Source organism: Rhinoraja longicauda, chromosome 8 (genome assembly GCF_053455715.1).
Source record: "Rhinoraja longicauda isolate Sanriku21f chromosome 8, sRhiLon1.1, whole genome shotgun sequence".
In the NCBI taxonomy this organism is placed as follows: Eukaryota; Metazoa; Chordata; class Chondrichthyes; order Rajiformes; family Arhynchobatidae; genus Rhinoraja; species Rhinoraja longicauda.
Genome location: NC_135960.1, coordinates 36,061,480 through 36,073,332, shown reverse-complemented (window position 1 = coordinate 36,073,332; position 11,853 = coordinate 36,061,480). Strand labels below are relative to the sequence as shown.

The 11,853-nt window shown below is 44.2% G+C and overlaps 1 protein-coding gene across 3 annotated transcripts in view; it reads left to right on the top strand.

Annotated features, from left to right (window-relative positions):
• The first annotated feature begins 224 nt into the window (after positions 1–224).
• adam23a (ADAM metallopeptidase domain 23a) overlaps positions 225–11,853 on the top strand; it is a 119,723-nt gene continuing 108,094 nt past the window's right edge. For all 3 annotated transcript variants that reach the window (XM_078403651.1, XM_078403648.1, XM_078403649.1), the window contains exons 1-2: positions 225–489; positions 1,105–1,295. In XM_078403651.1, coding sequence (XP_078259777.1) covers positions 417–489; positions 1,105–1,295 — 264 coding nt within the window. In that variant the 5' untranslated portion in view covers positions 225–416. The remainder of the gene's footprint in view (positions 490–1,104; positions 1,296–11,853) is intronic.

Below are 11,853 nucleotides of genomic sequence, written 5' to 3'. Positions count from 1 at the left end.
TCAAAAGGAAATTTAGGTCTCAGTAATGCAAACTGCACAACATCATTTCCCGCATCAATTATAAATTTACAAATGAGCTTAATTCGTTCCCTGACAATTCAGCAGAAAAAACCCTGAGAAGTGCGGCTCGTGTGTTGCATTGGTGGAGCCCGGAATCGAGTGTGGCTTTGGGAGAGGAGGAGGAGGAGGGGGGAGGGATCCTGAGTGCGCAGGTGCGGCACCTGCTCCGGTCGTACAGTCAAGATGTCCACAGTAAGGCATTCCTGAGGCAGAGAGGGGGGAAAAAAAGGAGGGAGAGCAAGATGGTAGCAGTCGTCGCGCATTGACACCTTCCCCTGAGCAGAGCATCAAGAAAGCAGGCGGTGGAGGGAGAAGGAATGAACCAACGACAAAGAAATAGCAGACAAATATGAATCATGATTCCTGCCGGGTGCTACTATTTTTTGGCTCTGATTCTGTGCTCCATCCTCCAGCTTTTTGGTGCAACGGGTACGTAAGGAAGGGGCGAAACATTGCAAATGCTATTTTTAAAAACATATATATATATATATAATGTGTGTGTGTGTGTGTGTGTGTATATATATGTATATATTGAGAGAGGGGAGAATAGTGAAATGCAGCGCAGGGTACCGTGGGATCTCAGTGCAGTGCTGGATCAATAATACGCTGCATGAAGACTGGCATTGCAGATACTCCGGGTTGCAGAGTGTGTCTGGAGAAGTACTCGAATCATTTATTTAAATGCAAATTCACCCCCTTCCCTCCTTTCCTCGCCAAGTGCAGGCTTGCCTTGTGTGCAACGTTTGGATTTCTCGTATTGGGGGGTTGAATCATTTGAGACGTGTCTTTGCAGTGAATTCCAAAAACCAAAGGGAATTTGTTTCCTTAGCAACAAGCAACCAAAATGAGCAGTGAACATCTGGGATTTTTAATTTGCTGCAATTTAGAAGTTTTTTTGGGGGGGGGAGGGATGCGTGCACACATTTCTCTTAATAAATAAGTTGTGTTCCATGCCCCTTTATTTTTTTGCATTTCTCTGCAATCGATTGAAGATGCAAAGCGGAGACGCTTTTTATTTTTCTCTATTCTGGTTGTCACGAACAGTTCTGCATCTGAGCAATGCTGAGAAAGACTCGTCGGTTGCAGGTACTGGTGCAACGTTGAACCACAGCAGCAACACGACTCAGCAAGAAATAACGTGGCCTTTACGCTTAATCTATTACGTTCATGATGATAACGAAAGCACTTACCACATCCTGGATACCAAAGCCAAGAACCAGCAAAAAGATGACCAGGTAAACGACGCAAAGGAACCAAGCAGGGAACGCGATTGCTCCATTGCCCCCTCCCTCAGCCGCCCATTGTGTTTCTGCCCCTGTTATCTAGCCCATGGATGTTGGACTTTACATATTGGGTCGGTGCTGAACGATATGCAGTCAGTGTGTGCGATTTCATGTTCCATTTTCATCCCTGTAGTTGCATTGTAGTTTTCTGCAATTGGAGACCCCAGCGAGGGGCTTATATTTTGTAGTTAACTGTTCACCATAGTTGACTTGTTTAATCTTGTACCGGAGATGTATTACTGATTCAAACGTGAATTTACTCAAGGCAATAGCATCATTTTTGTTTTGTACCCAGAAATTAATTTAGAAATGCATTTGCAGACTTTGTTGAACTGTTGGCTTGGTATGGTACCTGCACACCCAGTGAAAAGATGCTGGCGTAATGAGATTTGGGGAGATGAAGTGAAGTCAAATGGTTTAAGCAGAGGGGAGAATTGTACAGGTTCAAGGCACAGGCAGCTGTAAGACAATAGACAATAGACAATAGGTGCAGGAGTAGACCATTCAGCCCTTCGAGCCAGCACCGCCATTCAATGCGATCATGGCTGATCACTCTCAATCAGTACCCCGTTCCTGCCTTCTCCCCATACCCCCTCACTCCGAGGGACTTGCAGAGGTGAAGGTGTCACAGAGAAAGACGGCATGAAACATGGCTTTTGGCTCTGAGCCCATGCCAATCATTTATGCTGATTCAACATTAATCCCATTCCTGTACTGGTTGGGGTGGGCATACAGGGAGAGAGGACATCACAGAGGTGAGAGGGCATGGACGTTTTGGGAGTTAAGGCATTGCCAAATCAGTGTAGACATGTACGTCTGGGGTATGGGTCAACAACACTCTGTGAGGTCAGTGATGTTACCAATGTTAAATTGACCAGGCTGGAGCCATATGAAGTACTGGTTTGGTTAATTCAAATGGCCATAGACAGGGAATGTTGGCAGGCTGCAGTTAGCTGTGGTGTGACAGAAGAGACAAATTCAACCAGGCTTCAAGCCTGTTGTGTATCCCCTGGTCAGGGCATGTGATCGTGAGATGAGAACATCCGTAGACTTGGTTATGATGGAATGAACAAACTTGCAATTATGTGAAACTTCCCACGATCACTGGTCTTATAAAGGTAATGGTCTACCTTCTGAAGGTCATTGGAATCCTGGCAGCCCCTTTGTACAGAGCGAGATTCCCCCTAACAGGAATATGACCTGCCTTAGAGGTGTGGAGGTGAAAATACTGACAAGGAATCAGCTTGTTCCTCTTTAACTAAATTTTCTTGGAAGATGATATTCCCAAGAAGCATTGAAATTGATGGGAAATCAATGACTCTAAGCCCTGTTTTCAATCTTGAAGAAGGGTTCCCATCTGTAGTTTAGCTTAAAGATACAATGTGGAAACAGGGCCTTCGGACCACCGAGTCTACGCCGACCAGAGATCACTCCTACACTAGTTCTATCCTGCACACTAGGGACAATTTACAAAAGCCAATTAACCTACAAACCTGCATGTCTTTGAAATTTGGGAGGAAACCAGAGCGCCCGGAGAAAACCTACATAGTCACAGGGAGAATGAACAACAACGTATAGACAGCACCCTTGGTCAAGATCAACCCTGGGTCTCTGATGCTGTAAGGCAGCAACTTTACCAGTGTGCCCATTATGTCGTCTGTCCATTTCCCTCCATAGATTCTACCTGACCCGCTGAGTTCTTCCAGCTTTTCCGTTTATCCAATTAGCTCCTGTTCTGTGGAGATTTTGGTGGCATTATACTCATTCCCATTATATGGTGTGTTTCCTGTTCCTTCCAATTACAACAGATTTGAATGGGTCCAGCAAATTCTCTGGCAATTTTGATCATAGCATTAAATATTAAATATTAACAATTACGTTCTTAGAATGAAAATGTATGTAAAGGGAAGGTCACTCAGCCTATCCAAATGTTCTAACTATTTTAATGTTTTCCATTAATCCCACTCCATCTACTTTTATCATGATCTTGGATTTTATTTCATCTGATATTTTTGTCCATTTATGAAATCCACCTACTGTTCTTTGCTAACTTGAGGAAAATTCTAAATCCGCTTCTGTTCCTTTCGTCAGCTACTTGTGTCCCTTAGTTGCCTTTTGTTTTAATATACTTTTTCAACCCCTTAACTGTTTTAAACATCTCAGTTAAATGAGTATGCCACTGCCGTCACATACATCATCGGTAAGTCTGCAGAGGTATGCACGCTGAAGAAGACCATACAAATATTCCTCAAATAGAAACAATGGACCTCCTGGTTCACCAAATCTGCAACATTCATGTCAAACAATCCCAAGCGGTACAAAAAATCTATTTAGAACCTTCACACAGCTACCAAGGATGCCAAGAGGGAATTCCAGACCAAGATAGAGTCCCGGGATTGGCACATGGACATCCATCAATGGTGGCTAGGGTTGCGTGCAATCACGGACTACTGGGTGAATTCGGGCAGTATCGCTGGCAACAATGTGCCCCTCCTTGTTGAGCTAGACGCATTCTATATTTACCTTAATCAGAAGGTCTCTGGAATGATGTAATCCGCCCGACAAACTCGGGTGCGACTATAACTACGGTTGCTGTCGCAGATCACACAGTGGCCTTCAGGGGAGTACCTGGTCACGTCCTCGAGACCTGCGCGGCCAGTTGACTGGAGTATTCACAGCCATCCTTAACTTTTCCCTCTCCCTACTCCATTCTGAGGTCCCTACATGCTTCAAGACCACTATTCTCCTGGTGCCAAAGAAAAGCAAGGTGGCATGCCTTGCTGATGACTATCCACTGGCTCTGAAATTCCACCATTATGACGTGTTTCTGGAGACTTAATGACGCTATTATCTCCAGACCTGCAGTCAGCCTTGATCCCCTGTACTTTGCCTACCATTGCAACAGGTCCATGGCAGATGCCATCTGCCCTTATCGTAGGAACATCTAGATAACAACGATGTGCATCAGACTCCTATTTATTGATGGTACATGGATCAGAAACATTTAGAGGGATATGGGCCAAATGCAGGCAGGTGGGACTAGCCCAGATGGGGCATCTTGTTGGCATGGACGTTGGGCTGAAGGGCTTGTTTCAATGCTGTATGATTCTATGTCTATAGTTCTACCTTCAACGCCATAATCCCAACTAAACCCGTCTCCAAACCCCTGGCCCTAATAATAAGCACTCCCTCTGCCACTGGACCCATAGACCATAATGAGTATGGATAGGCAGTAAAATATCCTCCACAATAATTCTCAAGACTGGTGCCTCACTGGTGCTATACTCCTTATGCATTCATGACTCTGTGGCCAAATTTCTGCTCTAACTCCATTTACAAATTTGCAGATGACACGTCAGTAATGGGCCTGATCTCGTGTAATAGGGAGACTTGGTACAGGAAGTAAAAATAGAGCTTAGTAACATGGGAGTTGAGACAAACAACTTCTCCCTCAATGTTAGCAAGATGAAGGGGCTAGTTCTTGATTTCAGGAAGCATGGTGGAGTGTGTGCCCAAATCGGCATCAATGGTGCCAAAGTGGAGATGGTTGAGTGCTTCAAGTTCCTCAGCGTAAATATCCCAAACAGTTTGTCCTGGGTCGACTACATTTTGTACTACAGCCAAGAAAGTACACTAAAGCTTCTACTTCCTCAGAAAATTAAAGCAGTTCAGCTTGTCTTCAGCAACTTTTGCCAACTTCTCCAAATGCACTGTAGAAAGCATCTTTTTTGGTCTGCATTGCAGCTTGGTATGCAAGAAATTGCAGAGAATTGTGGATGTAACCTTCTCCATCACACATACTAGCCTCTTCATCGTTGACTCCATCTATACTATACGCTGCCTTGGGGAAAGCAACTAACTTAGTCAAGGACCTATTTCACTCCGGTTATTCCCTCCTTTTCCCACTCCCGTTAGGCAGAGTATAGAAAAGCTTGTAAGTACGCATCACCAGGTTCAGGCTTGTTACCTACTTATCAGATTACTGAACAGTCCTCCCATAAAGCAGGGGGTGTAGTCCCAATCTCCCAGGTGATATTTATGCTTGGGAATTTGAAGCTCTCAGCCATCTCCACTTTAGCACCATTGATACTAATTGGGGTATGTACACCTTGCTTCTTGACATCAATAACTAGTTCCTTCATAATCTACCTCACAATGAACCTTGGACTTTCTCTCTGTAACTAATGCCATAATGCTGGAACACTGCTCTGCACTGTAGTATTTTTGACTGTTCTACTTGTGCATCACTTGATTGTACTCGTGTAAAGTATGAATTGATTGGACAGCATACAAACAAAGGTTTTCACTATACCACTACAGTTGACAGAATGAACAGTGTGGTGTGTCACTAATCTCTGGAGTGGGGTCACGTGCTGATTTACCTTGAGACCCTTGATTATGAAAAAATATAATTGTCCCCCTTCTCCCGATGCCACTGGCTTCGGAAAGTGTGAATGTTGGCAAAGAATAAACTCTGGTTCATTTGCAGCAAAGTCCATTACAGTTATTTACCCATGCACCCCCAGCAGTGCCTCCCAAATCCGTGACCTCTTCTGCTGGGATGGACAAGGACTTCCGATGAATGTGAACACCAACGTCTACAGGCTGCCCATCAAGTTGTGCACTATCCTGAGTTAGAATATGTTCACTGTCCCTTCATTGTTGCTAGGCCCAAAGCCCAAAGCTCTTCGACAGCATTGTGGGCACATCTTTGCCAGAAGGACAGCTAACCCCTGCCTTCTCGAGGGCAATAAATACTGACCTAGCCCAAAAAATGAACATTTAAGTCATTCCTATGAGTGAATAGCTTGTTGAACTTGGCCTTAATGCTTGCTCTATGGTTACTGGGAGATGGTTTCAGGAGAGTTGCCTCGTAAGATAATCCCATTGTGAGTCAGGCCATGTGAAGTAGGAGAGAATATTGGAGGCTGAAAATTGTCCTGTTGTTTCAGTTAATAATGATTTTAACAAAAGGGACAGCACAGTGGTGCAGTGGTAGAGTTGCTGCCTTACAGTGCCAGAGACCCAGGTTCGAGCCTAACTACAGGTGCTGTCTGTACGGACTTTGTACATTCTCCCCGTGACTGCATGGGTTTTCTCTGAGTGCTTCAGTTTCCTCCCACACTCCAAAGACGTTTGTAGGTTTATTGGCTTCGGTAAAATTGTAAATTGTCCTTAATGTGTAGGATTGTGCTAATGTACGTGGTGATCATTTTCTGCGCTGTATCGCTAAAGTTTAATCAACTGAGAATATCTCTAGGCTTTAATGGAATAAAATGTTACTTTTCTCTAACACTGTTTAACTCGTGTTCACAAGCTTGAGTACAATCAACAATTGAATTTTGGAGTTTGCTGGGACAAGTAATTACAACCCTTGCTGAGCAAGATTAGTTCTATCCTAAATGTCAGCTTTTATCCAAAAACTACAACTCTAGTCTAGTCTCCCCTTGGAGGAAACTGCCTATATGCCGCCGTTCTATCAGCCGTTTACATTGGTGAGATCACCTCATGCTGAACTCCTGGTGGCAGAAAACTCCCCTGAATGACAACTCAAGAGTCGGCGGCTTGTATGTCCAAGTCCTATGCTAGAAACCTGAGCACCAAGACCTGACCAACACCCCAGTGAAGTTTTGTGGCTCCAATGTTGATGGATGCCTTTAGGATGAGACTTTAATCATAGTTCCTGCCTGCCTTTACAGATGTATGTGACAGATCAAATAGTATTACAGTCTACCCTGATTGTTATGGACCTCTTTATAACAGATTTTGGTTATAGTGGAGGGAGCACAGTCCTCACACCACTGTCTTTTTAAGAACACAGGTTGCTAGTCACACTGCGGGAGGCTATAGAAAGTGACAAGCAATCGCTTTGATTAACACTATGTATAATCTGGCATAGATTATACTCTATTTAACAATGTAACAAACGGCATTTAGTAATTTTAGCATGCAGCAACAAAAATAAAATTTTGGCTGTTAGAATGAACTTTATATTTGAAAACAACTCATTATCCTGTGTCCGGGACAATAATTATCCTTAACTGACACCAATAAGAGAAAATTGATCCATGTTAATTAATCATTGGCTAGATTACACAAAAAGCTGGAGTAATTCAGTGGGACAGGTAGCATTTCTGGAGAGAAGGAATGGATGACGTTTCGGGTCAAGACCCTTCTTCAGACTACTCCAGGTGGACGAAACGTTTGTTGAAGGTGTGGATCTGGCGTAGAATGAAGTAAACTTGGGGTCCGTTGCAGGTGTGGGTGAGCGAGGCCCGGAGCTGCGGAAGACTCAGAGCGAGGGCCTGCTGGTGTTGGCACATCGCAGCCAATGCAGAGCGCAAGGCACAGGAGAACTGTTGCGAAAAGCGGCTGATCGACTGTCAGCACCTGTGAGTCGGGTTGGGTTTGAACTGGGATGTCTGGAACCGGAGTTGGAATCCCCGAGGTAGAAGATGGAGGTGCAGGCAAACACCGAGAAAACGCACGTGGCTGTGGTAGTGGGTCTGGGTTAAAACGTGGTCGTAGAGTCAGAGAGCAGGAGGAATCACAGAAGGGGAGCAGCAAGAGAGGTTGTTGCAGAACTCTCTTCGGAGAGAGGAGGAGAACTTCTTCAAAGTAGACATACCTTGAGGAGATTTCACAGTGGAGCAGATGAAATCTGGGTATGGGGAGAAGGCAGGAACGGGGTACTGATTGAGAATGATCAGCCATGATCACATTGAATGGTGGTGCTGACTCGAAGGGCCGAATGGCCTACTCCTGCACCTATTGTCTATTGTCTATTGAAATGCGTAGGAAGGAATTGCAGATGCTGGTTTAAACTGAAGATAGACACAAAAAGCTGGAGTAACTCAGTGGGCCAGGTATCATCTCTGGAGAGAAAGAATGGGTAACGTTTTGGGTCGAGACCCTTCTTTAGACTGCTAGATTACAGCAGTGGTGGTCATAGACGGCATTTGCATCGCACAAATAATCTACTGTAAACCTTGTTCCTTGACACAATATTTTGCATCCTTGCACGCTTTTAAAATAATAAGAGAAAACACTTGGATTCCTTTTTTCATCCATTAAAATTCCACTTTAATGTTTAGGAAATAACGTCTGGCAGTGCTAACCTGAGTCTGTGGTGTGGTTGCTGAAGGTAATGTCCTTTGAATGAGATACTAAACAAAGTATCCTCTATGTGTGCCTCAGTAAAAATAAAGATTCACAGTACTGTCAAAGAACAAAACGGTGCTCTGGCCTATATTTATCCAGGAACTAACATCACTTTACATATCTCATTACTGTTTGTGGGATATATATTAGTGTTCTACGTAATACATTAGCAAATTTCCAGATGATACAAAGCTGGGTGGTAGTGTGAAATGTGAGGAAGATGCTATGAGGTTGCAGGGTGGCTTGGACAGGTTGTGTGAGTGGGCGGATGCATGGCTGATGCAGTTTAATGTGGATAAGTGTGAGGTTATCCACTTTGGTGGTAAGAATAGGAAGGCAGATTATTATCTGAATGGTGTCAAGTTAGGAAAAGGGGATGTACAACGAGATCTGGGTGTCCGAGTGCACCAGTCACTGAAAGGAAGCATGCAGGTACAGCAGGCAGTGAAGAAAGCCAATGGAATGTTGGCCTTCATAACAAGAGGTCCTTCTGCAGTTGTACAGGGCCTTAGTGAGACCGCACCTGGAGTACTGTGTGCAGTTTTGGTCTCCAAATTTGAGGAAGGATATTCTTGCTATTGAGGGCGTGCAGCGTAGATTTACTAGGTTAATTCCCGGAATGGCGGGACTGTCATATGTTGAAAGACTGGAGCGACTAGGCTTGTATACACTGGAATTTAGAAGGATGAGAGGGGATCTTATCGAAACATACAAGATTATTAAGGGATTAGACACATTCGAGGTAGGAAACATGTTCCCAATGTTGGGGGAATCCAGAACTAGGGGCCACTGTTTAAAAATAAGGGGTAGGCCATTTAGAACGGAGGTGAGGAAAACCTTTTTCAGTCAGAGAGTTGTAAATCTGTGGAATTCTCTACCTCAGAAGGCAGTGGAGGCCAATTCTCTGAATGCATTCAGGAGAGAGCTAGATAGAGCTCTTAAGGACAGCGGAGCCAGGGGGTATGGGGACAAGGCAGGAACGGGGTACTGATTGAGAATGATCAGCCATGATCACATTGAATGGTGGTGCTGGCTCGAAGGGCCGAATGGCTACTCCTGCACCTATTGTCTATTGTAACATCAGCAACCTGAGTTCAAAGTGGTTTGGAACCACTTAGGGATGTCCTCCATTGTGTTTAATAAATACATTCTTTTTTTACACGAGTACTTCCTGCTGTGCATTCCTAAGGTGAATCACCGTGTTACTGCTGCAAATGAGTCCCTTTTAATGTGGGGGAATGAGGAATGAATTGTTTTGGAGGCTGTTGTGCTGGACTGGAGATGAGTTGGGCAATCACCTGTGTAAATTGGTAGACTTTCTACTACTCTAGAAGGCCACCTGCAGTCAAGGTGATTTGCTTAATGATCAGTGTTGACACAGCTCCGAATGGGAAAAAAAACTACCAGAGCTGTTGAACATGTGAAGTCAAAACAAAAAGTCATGAAACCACTAAGCAGGTCTGGCAATATGTGCAGAGTGAGAAACAGAACTGGCGAAGGGTCTTTGGCAGAAAATATTATCCCAGTTTTCCCCATTCCATAGATGTGGCATTGAGTAAAACTAACCAATCAAACTGGGCCAAGCCGCAGGGCCCCTGAAGTGGAGAATTCATTGAAAGGAGCCAATGAATTATCACCAGGAAGTGTTTCCTGTCTTATTGTGGGCAGCCATTTTACAGCACAAAAATGTACACCGAGGGCAGCAGAGATCGAGTCATTTATCTGGTACATTGTGATTGTGATCACTTCCAGTAAATAAAACCCGAATTGACTAGATCCATAGCCTTTCAGGGCAAGGGCTGCATGTGCAAATGTAGAAACTTTCATCTGCTTCCTAGCCTGGATGGTTAATGGACATTAAGGACCAAATACATTCAGGGTAAAAAGATTCCTATTATTATCAGAAGCACATTTCATATGAACCTGCTTCAGTTTTGTCTTTAAGCTTTTTGCAGCTCAATGCCAAACATTTCAGAAATGTTTGCCTCCAGTAATTTGATGTGAATGACAGGTTATTTGGAGTGAAGGACAGAGCTTCACTGCCTCTTGAAAATGATGCCAGATATTAGCCATAAGTGCTCTCAGCTGGCTTTATTGCAAAAGGAGCCAATTTATTAAATATCATAATTCATTGCTTAGTGGCACAATTTCAGTTTTGCTCACAATTTAGCTCAAATGCTCCCTTGCATATCAGAAGGACACGATGGTTTTACCAGATAATAGATTTACAAAATGTCAGAGAGAGATGCAGCATGAAAACAATAGACAATAGGTGCAGGAGTAGGCCATTCGGCCCTTTGAGCCAGCACCACCATTCAATGTGATCATGGCTGATCATTCTCAATCAGTACTCTGTTCCTGCCTTTTCCCCATACCCCCTGATTCCGTTATCCTTAAGGGCTCTATCTAGCTCTCTCTTGAATGCATTCAGAGAACTGGCCTCCACTGCCTTCTGAGGCAGAGAATTCCACAGATTTACAACTCTCTGACTGAAAAAGTTTTTCCTCATCTCTGTTCTAAATGGCCTACCTCTTATTCTTAAACTGTGGCCCCTGGTTCTGGACTCCCCCAACATTGGGAACATGTTTCCTGCCTCTAATGTGTTCAACCCCTTAATATTCTTATATGTTTCGATAAGATCCCCTCTCATCCGTCTAAATTCCAGTGTATACAAGCCTAGTCGCTCCAGTCTTTCAACATATGACAGTCCCGCCATTCCGGGAATTAACCTAGTAAACCTACGCCTCACGCCCTCAATAGCAAGAATATCCTTCCTCAAATTTGGAAACCAAAACTGCACACAGTACTCCAGGTGCGGTCTCACTCGGGCCCTGTACAACTGCAGAAGGACCTCTTTGCTCCTATACTCAACTCCTCTTGTTACGAAGGCCAACATTCCATTGGCTTTCTTTACTGCCTGCTGTACCTGCATGTTTCCTTTCAGCGACTTTTCCTAACTAGACACCATTCAGATAATAATCTGCCTTCCTATTCTTACCACCAAAGTGGATAACCTCACACTTATCCACATTAAACGGCATCTGCCATGCATCCGCCCACTCACACAACCTGTCCAAGTCACCCTGCAACCTCATAGCATCTTCCTCACAGTTCACACTGCCACCCAGCTTTGTATCATTTGCAAATTTGCTAATGGTACTTTTAATCCCTTCATCCAAGTCATTAATGTATATTGTAAATAGCTGCGGTCCCAGCACCGAACCTTGCGGTACCCCACTAGTCACTGCCTGCCATTCTGAAAGGGACCCATTTATCCCCACTCTTTGCTTTCTGTCTGCCAACCAATTTTTTATCAATGTCAGTACCCTACCCCCTTTCAGCCCACAAT